Genomic DNA, 14,329 nt, shown 5'->3' with positions numbered 1-14,329 from the left:
CTTTGGACTGCTGGCTAACAAGCCAACAAGCCTGGGGGTTATTGTATGACTTGCCAATCTTTTCTTGTTTGTAATAGGTTTCTTTCTTTAATCATTTCTTTACCAGTTTTGCATTTTGCAGTGTCTCCTTTATCTTCCTATCTCCCCTATTTGGCATCCTGAATTTCTAGGATAGCTCTGTAAGAAATTGGGGAGTAAGTGCATTTAGAATAAGGAGCCATGAAAAGGTGTGTAGAGTACAAATCAAACAAATATTTCCGCCTGGTCTGTGTCCCAGCACTTTGCCAGGAGTGGTGAGCAGTGAAAGGATGAATGGGGCGTGGGGTCTTGCCCGTAAAGAACTTAACAGCCAGGTGAGGAGACAGGGAGTTTCCCACTTGAGGATTCAGATAATCCCTGTGCTCACTGGCACCTTTCCTCTTTGTAACAACTCTTTGGTTTTTAGTAAGACCACACACAGCAGCATCATGTGGGTGTGCCTGAGTGGTCTTGTGTGTCTTGCTTCTGGTATCTCACTGGAGGCTTTAAGGTAAGGATGAGCTCCTAGAGGAGTAAAGGCCTCTGCTCAAGTAAATTTTCCTCCATTTGTTCATCCACAAACTTGAGCCACATACTAGGTTGCAGCTGTCATTAAGAGTTTGTATCTTGAGATGCATACATTCCTGGGAGAAGTAAATTTGCCTAGTGTTCAGTTTTAAAAATATCTATTGAGTGCTACATGCAGGGCGTTGTGCTGAGTCCTTAGGGGTAGGACTTACTAACTGGTGCTTCATAGGGCTCCTGTGTGAGTGAGAGAATTCAATACAGAAGAGTCAATAATACCATACTCCACATTTATTAAGCCCTTACTATGCCAAGCATCTAGCATGGTGCTTAATATCTGTCACCTGCCTCAATTTTATTTAACACTTGGAACATCCCTATGAGCTATATTCTCTTGTTATCCCCGCTTTACAGATGAGGAAACTTTGATGTGGAGAGATAAAGTCACTCTTCCAGGTACACACAGTTCATGAGCAGTAGACTTGGGATTCAGCCCCACATCTGCCTGATGCCAGAACTCTTACCCACTGCAAAAACACAGTGAATGTTGGATGAACGTAGAGACTACGTGCTTGGTCTGACTGAGGTGCTCAGGCATGGCTTCCTGAAAGAGAGGGCATTTGAACTGAGCTGTCTCCATGGGCAGAGGACTCCTCGAGCTGAGGCCTGAGAAAAGGCAGGATAGCAGTGAAAGGGACCCTTCTCGTCCTGGGTCAGCTTTTGTGGAGTAGAGTGGGGAGGAAGGGAGAAAAGAGAATTGCCTTCCCAAATTCCCTTTGCTTTCACTATTTTGGGGCCTTCTTGAATTCAACCATCCTCAAATGCCAAGAGCTTTGAGTGCCCATAAAGTGTAAGGTACCTAAAGAGAAATGTGAACAGGCTGTGTTGGAATTGAATGAGAGTAGAGTTCACTGGGAAAGGACGGTCAGTTGAGGAAGTGGTAAGTCTTGAGCTGGGCCTTAAAGCATAAGTGGAATTCAGAGAAAGTGAAAGCAGGGGAGGGGGCACTCCACATGAGGATCAAAGTGAGTAAGGGGCAAAGGGAACAAATTCCTCCTGGAGAAGTGGAGGGTTTAGAGGCAGTCCGAATATAGGGCTGGTGTCTAAGTCTGTTTGGGCTGCTGTAACAATACCATAGACCAGGTGGCTTGTAAACAACACAGCTTTATTTCTCATAGTTCTGGAGGCTGGGATGTCCAAGATCAAGGTGCCAGCGGGTTTGGTGTCTGTTGAGGACGTGATTCCTGGTTCTTAGATGGCTGTCTTCTCCATATATCCTCACATGGAGGAAAGGCCAAGCGAGCTCTCTGGCGTATCTTATAAGGGCACTAATGTCATTCGTGCAGGCTCCACCCTCATGGCTTGATCGCCTCCCAAATGCCCCACCTCCTGATACCAACATATTGGTGATTAGGTTTCAACATCTGAATTTTGGAAGGATACAAACATTAACTCTGTAGCAGCTGGAAATAGTTGGGCCAGGATAAAGTGGGATCTGAAGCTGGGGTGATATGGTTTGAAGCTAATCTTATAGAGTAGGAGCCCTTGAGGATTTTTGAGCAGATGCGTAAGTGATCTGAAGATGGTGCTGTTTGGGGAAGACAGAAAGCAGTAAAAGATCTGGAGAATTCTGTAGCCCTAAGGGTCAGAACTATTTCCTTGCTTTAAATTATTCATTCACAGAGTGGTTTGGAAACCAGAGAAACTGCCCACTAGCAAAGAGGATGGAGTGTGAGGTAGGCTGATTGCTGTGGTTAGAAGAAGGAAGGTCAGAAATAGCAGAAATTGCATAGAACTTATTAAGATTGGAACAGAGTTTGAAAGTGGGGAGAAGGCTAAAATAAGAGGAGTCAAAAGTGAACAATACCTTAGTTTTATGATTGCAATAAAATAATTACATTGGCAAGGAGAGAAATCCAAGTGACAACTATTTGGAGAGAAAGAGTTTTATACCTGTTGGCTTTGAGATAGAAATGTCCAACACAGGAATATGGAATGCATCTGAGGGATAGATTACGACGGTAGATAAAGATTAGAGAAGTGTCTTGTGCACAGCTGGTTCCAACTGTGTGGGTGAGTACGTGTAACTGGGAGAGAACAGACCCTAAATGCCCTCTTGCTTAAGGAGAAGAGTGTCAAATGTTGGAGCAGAGAATGGGGAGTTCAGTTCCAGTGTTTTGAGACACTGAAGGATGTATTTTTCTTGTTGTTGTGAGGAAGATTGGCCCTGAGCTAACATCTGTTGCTGAGCTTCCTCTTTTTGATTGAGGAAGATGGTTGCTGAGCTAACATCTGTGCCAATCTTCCTCTGTTTTATGTGGGATGCCACCACAGCGTGACTTCACGGGCAGTGCTAGGTCCACGCCCGGGATCCAGACCTGCAAACCCTGGGTCGCCGAAGTGGCGTGTGCAAACTTAACCACTATGTCACCGGGCCAGCCCCTGAAGGATGTATTTTTTAACTGATAAATTATAGTGTCCCAAAGTTTAAAATAAAAATCACATGATGTTTAGAGATACACAGTGAAAACTGATCCTAGTGTAAAGTAGTGCTTAATTTGTGTTTCCCTCTGTAGACGTAGTTTGACGTTATAGAAGTCCTTTTCAGGTAGTTTTGCTCTCTATTAGTAAAGTTTTAAAATACTATTTAATTATTACATTTAAACAAAGCATTCTCTCCTTCAATATCAGCTTTCTACACTATGTTTCAGATTCCAATGTGGAACCGAAAGTTGATTTAAGTGTGGCTGGAAACCTGCTAGGTAGTAATGATTTTACACAGAAAAAAGCCTTGGGGTATACTTGTTTCTGCACTGTTCTTAGTGCTGCATTTTTAATCTTACAACAAATGTGGATTTTGTTTTTATTATCTGATGTTTCCCTCCGCCTCCAGGTGCCCAGATGACTATTATGAGCCAAGCTTGTGCAGAAAGGTGTAATATAATGAGGCTGGTGGACCGTCGGTGGGCAGGGATCGCCAAAGGAGTGGGCACCCAGAAGATTATTGGAAGGGTACACCTAGGTGAGCAAAAGGCACTGGGAGTTTTTGTAGGGTAGTGGATTTTTAGACATTTCTTTTGGTTAGGTACATTTGATCCAGCGAGCCTAATCCCTAGAAATTGTAAATCCTATATTCCATCAAAGTTAATACATGGACATGTTTTAGGTGGTTACAAAAAACATCAGTCTCGTATGCACTTCTATCTTCTGCTCCTCAGAGATAATCTCTTTCAACTATTTCAGCTGATTTCTTTTGGTACTTACCTCCATATTTCTAAATAACATGGTTATAGCGCTGTTTACTAATATGATTGACAGCTGAGCCATCTAATTGAAAATAATTGCTTTTCCTTTTGTCTACTATTTTTTTTTCTGGAATTAATAATTATCTCTTTTTTTAGTCATTTGATTTTGTGTGTGTTACGCATCCCTAAACACTTAACTAGTTGTGTAAATCTCCTTTATACATTTCGTCCTATTGAAGATGCTTCTTCCAGAGCCTGCACTGCTGGATCCAGGCTGCTTCATAGCTCTTGTTTTAGAATCTTCCTTGACCGTATCCTGAAGATTCCTTTACCCTCAGTCTTATGTCAGATTACATAAATCTAATGTCGTCGTCTTTTTTATTCTGCTCCTCAGTTTGTTAGAGTGTATCTTCCAGTAACTTCCTGAGAAAAAGTGCATGGGAGTAAATTGAGTCCTTAAAATCAGAACGTCTTTTTTTCCTACGTTTTAGTAGTCTGGCTAGGTTGGAAATCATTTTCCTTCACAATTTTTGTCAGTGTTGCTGTGGAAAAGCTGGCTGCTATTCTGATTCTTGGTCCTTTATGTGAAAGATTTCTTTTCCATTTCTGAGGCTTGTAGAATCCTCTCTTTGACCTCAGTGTTTTGAAATTTCACAATGGCTTACTTGGTGTGTGGTTCTCTTTTCATCCTCCATGCTGGGTACTTTTCAATCTGGAAAAATGTTTGTGCTCATAATTTCCTCCCCTCTGTTACTCAGGTAGGGTAATCCTCTGTCCTGGACTTGTCCTCTAGTTTTCTTACCTTTTCTTTCTTTCATTGTCTTCTGGGTTGGGTGTGTGTGTGTGTGTGAGTGTGTGAGAGATTTCCTCAACTTTGTCTTCCACCCTTTCTGTTATGTTTTGTATTTGTTTTTCTCTCACGTTAGAATGGTTTTCTCAAATGTCCGGTGATCCTTGGCATCTGCTCATATTGACAAGTGGGACACCAAAAGGATGTTTGGAAGATTCTTTGCGTGGGCAGTCATGGCGATTGTGGGTGACCTGGAAGTTGGGAGGAAGAAAAAGGCTAGAGTCTCAGTAAACTTTCCCTTAATCCCCCTGGTTTTCGATTAGGTCTTGTGTCCCTGTCTTCCTCCATGCCCACCTCTATTCTGAGAGCCTGTTTTTCACCCTCTTGAGAACAAACCTCTGGTCTGTTGCTGGGGTGAAGGGAGGTAGTCGCCTGGCTAAGCAGAGCGCAGAGGGGGAACCCAAAGGTCTAATATGCCTGCATAGACCTTCAGTCAGTCTTCCTGCTTTGGACCCACCTCTACCTCTGTTTACAGAGGTGCTTGTTTCCACCAGTGTATGAGCCTCTTCCGAGTTCTGTGATGTTAATTGGGCTGTTTCTTAGTTTTCTGTAGTCATCTGCTTTCTAGTTCCTAAATTGTGTTTCAGTTGTTTCTTCCATTATTTTTGGCCTTAGTAATTTGTATCTTAAAAAAGCAAACTTTTGGGGCCAGCCCCGTGGCTGAGTGGTTAAATTTGCGTGCTACGCATTGGCAGCCCAGGGTTTTGCTGGTTTGGATCCTGGGCGCGGACATGGCACCGCTCATCAAGCCATGCTGAGGCGGCATCCCACATACCACAACTAGAAGGACCCACAACCAAAAATACACAACCATGTACTGGGGGGCTTTGGGGAGAAGAAGGAAAAATAAAATCTTTTAAAAAAAAGCTTTTATAGCAATTTTTAAGGAGTAAGTGGGGATAAATACCTGTGTTTAGTCTTTCATCTCTAATAGAAATATTTTCTTTTTTTCTTTCATTATCCTTTGAATAGATGCTCATTGTAGAGAAATTCAGAAGTGTAGAAATGTGAGAAGTGAAAATACCTTAAATCCTTTTATTTAATTTTTTTAATCTTTAGTTATTTATCTTTTTGAGGAAGATTAGCCCCGAGCTAACATCTAACACCAATCCTCCTCTTTTTGCTGAGGGAGACTGGCCCTGAGCTAACATCCGTGCCCATCTTCCTCTACTTTATATGTGGGATGCCTGCCGCAGCATGGCTTGACAATCGGTGTATAGGTCCATACCCGAGATCCAAACCAGCGAACCCTGGGCTACTAGAGCAGAACGTGCAAACTTAGCCGCTGCACCTCTCGGCTGGCCCCCTTAAATCCTTTTATTTTTATTTTTTATTTATTTTTTTTTTTAAGATTTTATTTTTTTCCTTTTTCTCCCCAAAGCCCCCCGGTACATAGTTGTATATTCTTCGTTGTGGGTCCTTCTAGTTGTGGCATGTGGGACGCTGCCTCAGCGTGGTTTGATGAGCAGTGCCATGTCTGTGCCCAGGATTCGAACCAACGAAACACTGGGCCACCTGCAGTGGAGCGCACGAACTTAACCACTCGGCCACGGGGCCAGCCCCCCCCTTAAATCCTTTTAAATGAGAATCAGCCACTAGTAACATTTGGACATCATCTCCTTCTGGCCTTTCTTCCATGCATTTTTTTTTGGTCATAAAATGTGGTCATATAGTATATAGAATTTTATAACTGTGCTTTAAGAAAAAGTAACATAACATTTTCCCACCGTTACTATAAATTTCATAAGCATCATTTACATAAGTGCATAACATTCTGTTGTGTGGGTTTAATGGTCAACTTTTGGGAATCTTTTTCCTCAATATTTTGTTATTGTAACATGGCAGTGCATATGTGTGCAGCTTTGTGTACATTTTGATTTTTTTTTCCTCAGTCAAGAAGCCTATAAGTGAAACTACTGAATCAAAGGTTATGAATAGTTTAAGATACTTGATATTGCTAACTGGTACCAATCTGGTTTCTTCAGCTCTGAATGGATATTCATCTTAATGTCTTTATACAATAAAGTATGTGGTTTTTACCCCTTTGGTTTGCAGATAAAAAAGTGATTTCTTATTTTAAGTTACTTTTCTTTCATTGCAAGTGATAGTTTTTTCTACCCATTTTCCTCTTTCTTTCATATTTCTTTCACTCTTGCTTTTTAAATATATTTGTCTATTTATTAGAGTCTCTGTGTTTTCTTTTATTGATTTGTATAGAATAATCATACCTTACTCTCATACTTTCATACACACAGTAGGACTGAGATTGGGTAGGAAAACCACGAACTGGTTGCCTCAGAGGCTGAGTTCTCAGATTTTTCGTGGTTTTAGGTGAGAAGATAATAGGAAGAGATAGAATAAATACCAGTCCCTAGTGTCCTTCCTCTGGATGGACAGGTTATGCTGTTTTTCAACTTTTGCTATGATAGGCATGAAGAAAACCTTGTAACGGTAAAGGAAATCTAAATAAAGGAGAGTTATACCACGGATAGGAAGACTTTCTGTTGAATGTAGTAATTCCCCCACATTTTCAACAGATAGCAACTTTATATTATCAGTATTTATCAACAGAGTCAGAATCCCAATTTTTTTTTGTGAGACTCGATGTGCTAATTTTAAATTTCATGTGGGCCCTTTATTGCAGGAGTGGGCAAGATATTCTGGGATGGCTTCCCCTTCTAGGTATTGAGACCACAGGACTAGAACAGAAACAGACCCGTGTTTACGTGTACCTTGATAAATGAGAGAGGAAGTCTTACAGAGCAGTGGGGAATGCTTCAGGAAATGGTGCTGGGACAGCTGGGTATCCACGAGGGAAAAACGAATCGGAAATTGGACCCCACCTCAGGTCACACACAAAAGTCAGTTCAGGGTTAATTAAAGACCTAGATGTGACAGGCAAAAATCAAGGTTTTAGAAGAAAGTATAGGGGAATGTTTTGCATAGGGAAACATTGCATGTGGTCCTAATCTGGCCACATTAAGATTAAGAGCTTTTTATCCAAAGGCATCATAAAGTGAACAAACAAACTAGGAAAGAATTTCAGTAACACATATAATTAATAAAGGATTCATATTCAGAATATACGCTCTGAATGTGTGTGTTTGTATCCTCAAACTTAGTAAGAAAGACAATATGAAAAATTACAGAAACACGTGAATAGGCACTTTAAGAGGAAACCCAAATGGTTAAGAAATCTATGAAAAGTTGCTTTGCCTCATTATTAATCAGGGAAATGCAAAATTACTTGTCAGATTAGCAAGATTTGAAATCTAATAATATTGAGTGTTGGTGAGAATGTAGAGCATTGGGAACTTGTATACACTCCTGGAAACGTTTTCCAAAATAATTGATCCTGCAGCAAAGTTGAGCCTCACATCCCCTAGAACCTGTGATTCAGCTTCCTAGACTCTACCATAGAGAAGCCCATGGCACACCAGGAGGCATGTTGGGGAATATTCGTGGTAGTGTTGCTTATGACGGAGGAAATTGGAAGTGACCCAAAAGGTCCTGTAGCGGTAGAATGCAGAAATTGATGGTGGTGTGTGAGACATCACAGTCCTCTCAGGGGTGGTGTAAAGTGAAAGAAATAGAGTCACATGCATCTAAGGGACATGTCTCAAAATATTCTTTGAGTAAGAGAAGAAAGTTGTAGTTCAAAAGCGCGAGACTAATTAATATGTTGCTTAGAAATCATATAAAACTGGTAAGAACTACAAGGAAGGCTCAGAGTGATTAACAAAAACCAGGTTAGTTGGAAAGGTTGGTGGAGGCAAAGATAAAGCTGTGATCAGCAGGACATATAGGAGACTTCTTAGTTTTCTGTTTCTTACCTGGGAAACAGATGTGTGGGTGTTTGTTTTATTATGCTTTATACTGTGTGTAAATTTCATACACTCTTTTGTTTGCAAGATTTAATAATAGCAAAATAATTTTTTTGAAAAATCTTCTGTGTAAAGTAAGAGGAGTAATTGAGGGAAGGGGCCAGGAAGGAGACCCGCAGCAAACACGGGCCTTGGTGTTGTGTCTGGTTTGGCAAATAGAAACTTGATTATAACAGGCAATGATAAACGGTTTACTTCTTGGAGGCTAATTAAAAAGTGTACAGATTTTATCTTCCTTTTAGAAAATCTTTTATAGCTGTATAGGAAGCAGGTGGTTAACTTTGGAGGAATTGGTCTTTTTTTCTTTTTTTGTAATCCTTTAATGCCAGCTTTCCTCACCAGCTGAGCACATGTTCCCATGGCATCACATATCAAGCCGGGTGTTCTGCGTAGCAGCTCTACCAGATCCACTTGATGAGCTGGTGCCTTCATTGGCTTTTACACTGATCATTGGTCTTACTGGATTTTCATACTTAACTCACCTGTTTGCATGCTTTGCCGTGGCTTTGACTGACTGCAGAAAGCAAGACACATAATGATAGATATATTTCCAAGGTTTACCTGGGCTTTTGAAGCAAAAATCAGTAACCTCTTCTCTTCTTCATGTGCTTTAGCTCAGGTTCAAATTGAAGGAGATTTCCTGGCGTGTTCCTTCTCTATACTTGAGGAACAGCCCATGGACATGCTTCTGGGACTGGACATGCTGAAACGGCATCAGGTAATTAAGAGCTTCACTTTCTTTTTGCATCAGCTTTTTGTATGTTATATGGTTGTTGCAGCATCATTTCTCTTTGTTGTGTATACTGGAAAACTAAGAAGCATGGTTTTTCAAACCTGGAAGTTTGTTAATTGATGATATTGTCATGCAAGGTTTGAAATGATGTGTCAGTAGAAATAGAGTCTGTTTTTGTGAAATCTCTCTGTTACATCCTGCTGTCTGTTTTGAGATTATAATAGGCAATTTGGTTCCCTTGTGTGATTTTTAATTTCTCGTTAGAACTTAAGTAATTTTTGATGGTTTTGTAGGGAGGTGTAGATAACACATAATGATGATTTTACTGCAAGTGTGAGTTTAGTAAATCCTTAGTAGCTGGTCAAACAGTACTTGGGGAGAAGAACTTCAGGATTAAGGAAGAAGGTGTACATAAGATGTTGGGAGTGGAATTGTTTATTTAGTACAAGGAGAATGATTTGTAAATATATTTATTTGCAGTGATATTTATATTTCTACTCTGAAGCCTAATAATTAGTTTAAAAATTAATTCCTCTTATTGAAGAAGCAATTAGTGTCCACTGGATAATAAAATTTTTCACAGCAAGGTGTCATATCTAGTCAAAATTTTTATGGCACTAATACTCTTTAAATTTTAAAAAATTAAATTCCTATAAAATATAATGTATTGATATTCTAATCAAAGTACAGCATTTTAAGTAGAAGGAATGAGTGAATGCATGTTTGGATAAAGCCTAATTTATTGACTTGTCACTGCCTTTCCTATTTTTTACTCATGGTATAGACCAGCAGTTTCCAACGTCATAGATAAAGTATATATGTGTGTAACTGTTCTATATTAATTATAAAAATACACAGTAAAGGAGGCTAACATACATATGAAATAAAGAATACTTTTGCAGAGATTGCCTTGCCCACAAACTGCTTTTGAGACCATTGATATAGAGCTTAAATGTAAGCTGTACTTTATACAATAAGCAAAAAGGTAAATGTAAAACTGTATAAATAGTATGTCTCAGTCTTTAAGAAGAAGTCACTTATATGTTTCTAAAAGGTGGGCTGCTGGTTGTGCGTCATATTTTTCCAAACTTTGTACAAGGAATGTATATTACATTTAAATCCAGAAATAAACAGATGTTGTGTTAGACAAATAGGTGTAAACTGTGTCCAATAAAGATTATTCTGCTATAAACTGAATACTTAAAAAAATTGTAAATTAACAGACAGTGTTACCTAGGTTAAAGTTTAAATACTTTTAGGTAAAGTCGTTTTTTTGAGCTGTCTCTGTCAATGTTGCTCTTTGTGAATGGAGTTTTAAACTCAAGATCCTAATTTTTCTGCATGGCGTTCTATCTGCTATCATCGGTCTTTGGTTTCTTCCTTCTAAGTGTTCCATTGACCTCAAGAAAAATGTACTCGTGATCGGCACCACAGGCTCGCAGACCACCTTTCTTCCTGAGGGAGAGTTACCAGAGTGTGCCCGGTTGGCATATGGGGCCGGGCGAGAGGATGTGCGGCCGGAAGAGTTTGCAGACCAAGAATTAGCAGAAGCCCTTCAAAAGTCCGTGGAGGATGCAGGTATTTGGGGTGAACGAGCTCTTGAATGATACTCTTGTTATTGGTGGGTGACCCAGGGAAGTGAGAGCTTCAGAGGGATAGGGACCTTTCCAGTTTGTAATCAGTCTCATCGTCCTGTCGTAGATGTGTTTCTTGTCCTCTCTCCACCTCCTCCCATCTCTAAATAGAATGAAGAAAAACTCCATGTTTCAACAGATCAAGAAACAGCATTCCATTGCTGTGTGCAAGATAGATTGTGGAATTATTTGCTTAGGGACATTTTGGTAGGCTTCCTAAAAAATCTTGTCTTTTTTTTTTTTTTGCCTGAAGAAAATTATAACAGTAAGCAGACACTTCCTTTTGAGTTCAACAGTGTGTCCCTGAGATTTTCTTTTGCTTTCCTTTGGCCCGTTTACTTTGAAGGATAGCATTATCACCATGACTAAGCAACCCTAACCTTTTTAATATCTACTGAAAGTGCTGCCACCAAAGGCAGAAGAACCAACAATAAGAAGCATAATTGGATATTAATCAAAACATAGTATTTATGCTCTTAATGAGATCACAGTAGTTTGTCATTGGGCCAAATTAGAACAGTATGTAAACCACTGAAGTGAAGCTACCTAATACTTTTTTTTCTAAGTCTCAGTGCTTATAGCTTGTTCAAATCTAAAGACCAAGCCGTTTTCTGGGTAAAATGGAGGGACAGTTTTACTGAAATCCCACTTCCCTAGGTAATTTTTCCTTATCTGTTACAGAGCATTGACTGTGGGATGAATTTTCTAGAAGCTGAAGAGAATTAACTTTTAAGTTTGGGTTATTTTAAAGTCTTGAGCTGTAATTATTCATCAGTGACTAATATCACACATTGCATTTTCTGGTGTGATAAAACGTATTAGAGCTACAAGTTCAGGGAATAGCTTTCTCCAAAAGACAGAAAAGATACGAGCTTTAAAAACAAGCAGCCAGATTTTGCCAGTGTTTGTTACTGGAGAACATCCAAAGGTCTGGCCTTAAGCCTCTTGAGAGTGGGCATGGGTAGCAGATGGAGTTTTCCAAGCTGGCCTTATTCAGAATCTGCTCCACCACCACCTTTTAGCTTAGTTTTACATATAAAGTACAGTTTGGGTGGGTACTTAAGTATTTTGTAGGAAGGGGAGAATTTTGAGTAACCAAGGAGAGATGAAATTAATAGTTTTAATCTTCCCTGCAAGGCAAGCTTGAATGAGTTTGACATACCTACTTAGAAGGTTTTACATTTTTTTAGTAACTTGTCAACTTAGTCATAATACTGTGTATTAATAAAATGAGAATACATTACCATTTTGTGAAATCTGTGTCGTCCCCCCCCTCCCCACAGTTTTGGTGCTATTATTTGAGAAACATTAGCTGATGATAGTAATGCTTTCTAACCTACTAACAGGTTACCCTCTTTGGGTAATTACCTTCTTTTAATAAAAAAATTAGGAGATTAAAACAGAAACCACAGATATCTTCAGGCATAGTGAAGGGGATGTACCAATTTCAAGGGATTAACAGGAAATGGCTTTTTACCTGTGTGACCTTTTGTTACTGACAGCATATGGCTCATGCTAATGATGGTAAAGTTTAAATAGTGAAATAATTCTACAACATCAGGTCCTGTTTGTTTGGAACAGCGACTTCCCAGGATGATCAAAATCAAAACTCTGGACATAGTAGGTGAAAGGATTTCTTTGCTAAAGAACTGCTTCCTTGGTGGATGCCTTGTACCAAAGTATCTTTATCTTTTCTATCATTTGAAAAATAATTCAAAGTAGGTGCCGTATCTGATATGTTTTCTAAAAACTGATTAAAAGATTAAAAAAGTCAAGCCAGGATAGATAATTGGGTTTGGTTTGTTTTTCTTCTAAAAATAAGTCTCAACTGAGAAAGAAATTTGGAAAGTGACTGTTACATGTATTCACTCACCTTTACTCCATAAAAAGATTTCCATATCACGTAATTCCATCTATGGGTCTACTTTTTCACCCGTCTCACATTTGCCCATGAATTCTCTATGTGTAGGTGTGTAAAGTTAATTTCTTTCCAAGTTCTTTTGAAAATCTGTTGATGTTGACACACTGCTTTGTGTATGTGAGAGAATTAAAGTGACCAGCAAATCTTTTGGATGTCCAAACTGCAGAAACCTTCCCCACCTTCGATCTGCCAGTTCCTGATTGTAAAGATGGCAAAGGAATGGAGACTATAACCCTGCATGCTGTGTGGTTTGCATTGTTAACCCAAGTTTGCTTGTCTGTTTCCTAATTCAAACAGAGCGTCAGAAGCCATGATGCATGTAGTGTGTGTGTACTGCAGCTGGAGTGGGCCCCAGACCAGGTATTTATAGACACCACGCTAAGCCTTTCATCCAGTCGTCATCTGTGGTCTGAAAGTCTCTGTATCTGCAGCCGTTTTGGAATTTAGCTTCTGTCATTCACCATCTCACGTCATTTAATCTGGTTACAACTAGCCTGTATATGCATTTGTATGTTGGCATACATACGTATCTAAGCATAATTTCCTATTTAAAACTGTCAGTTATTAGAACAGTCCAAGGGGGAGAAATTCCAGTGAAAACTGTCCGTCTGGCCACTGTGACTGTCAGATCAAGAGTATCAGCACCACAGCTCTTTGTTGTTTGAGATAACTACTCTGTTAAAGACTTCATAAGTCCTTTCTTCTGAAAAACTGAGAGTTCTTTTTTCACATTACTGTCATAACTACCTGGAGTTACAGAGGAACAGAAATTTTTATTCTGTTGAAGAAGATATGGAAACTTAGGCCAGCTGACTTGTCCAGGATCACAGAGTCAGTAACACAGGCAGGACTGAGGTTTTATCCTTCCAACAACAAAAGCTGAGACTTTGCTTTTCCCTCTGTCCCTAGCCTGACAGATTTTCCACAGGAGGCACTCTGCTTCCATTTCCCTGTAGTATGAATATGGTAGATGTCGGCCTGAGTATATTGGCTGATTATCAAGACGAGGAAAGGTGATTTTAAACTGTCAACCTAGGACTTTATAGGGGTCTGCAGGCTGGTTGTAATTAGATATATAGCATTTAATTTCTTCTTTCTTTTTCCTTGAAAGGAGGGTTTAAAAGCAGGCATAGTTTAGTTACTCTTAATATCCATTGTCCTCATCCTCTTCTTCTGTCCTATACTGACCCAGTTGTCCCCTACATTTCGGACTTAGGCCAGTGAAACTGACCATCTCAGCTCCAGGAGGACTATATACTCCTTTCATATTGAGTACGAAATACATTGAGGCTCTGTTCACTTTGACCTTACCCAATCATTACAACTGGCATACCAATGCAGAAGGCCGTTATCACCCCACCCTACTCCCCGTCCCCATGCTGCTAACATGGATATTTCACTACACCGCATCTTTTCTGTTCTCATTAAGTCAAAATTGAACCTCTTTCAGAGTCTGCCTTAGGGATTGATAAATAAGACCAATAACTGTGTTTCTAGACTGCAGTGGATATAGTTTGCA

The 14,329-nt window shown here is 39.7% G+C and overlaps 1 protein-coding gene across 3 annotated transcripts in view; it reads left to right on the top strand.

The window, feature by feature from the left end:
• The window catches only part of DDI2 (DNA damage inducible 1 homolog 2), a 40,507-nt gene that overhangs the window by 16,443 nt on the left and 9,735 nt on the right, over positions 1–14,329 (top strand). The window contains exons 6-9 of one of the 3 annotated variants that reach the window (XM_014836230.3): positions 3,437–3,565; positions 9,137–9,240; positions 10,644–10,833; positions 13,108–13,170. In XM_014836230.3, the coding sequence (XP_014691716.1) occupies positions 3,437–3,565; positions 9,137–9,240; positions 10,644–10,833; positions 13,108–13,124 (440 nt within the window). In that variant the 3' untranslated portion in view covers positions 13,125–13,170. Of the gene's footprint in view, positions 1–3,436; positions 3,566–9,136; positions 9,241–10,643; positions 10,834–13,107; positions 13,171–14,329 lie in introns of those variants that run through there. The other 2 variants (XM_014836228.3, XM_014836229.3) reach the window with 2 other exon arrangements.

Source organism: Equus asinus, chromosome 5 (genome assembly GCF_041296235.1).
Source record: "Equus asinus isolate D_3611 breed Donkey chromosome 5, EquAss-T2T_v2, whole genome shotgun sequence".
Lineage (NCBI taxonomy): Eukaryota > Metazoa > Chordata > Mammalia > Perissodactyla > Equidae > Equus > Equus asinus.
Note: the sequence above shows the minus strand (reverse complement) of the source record. Positions and strands in the feature narration are given on the sequence as shown.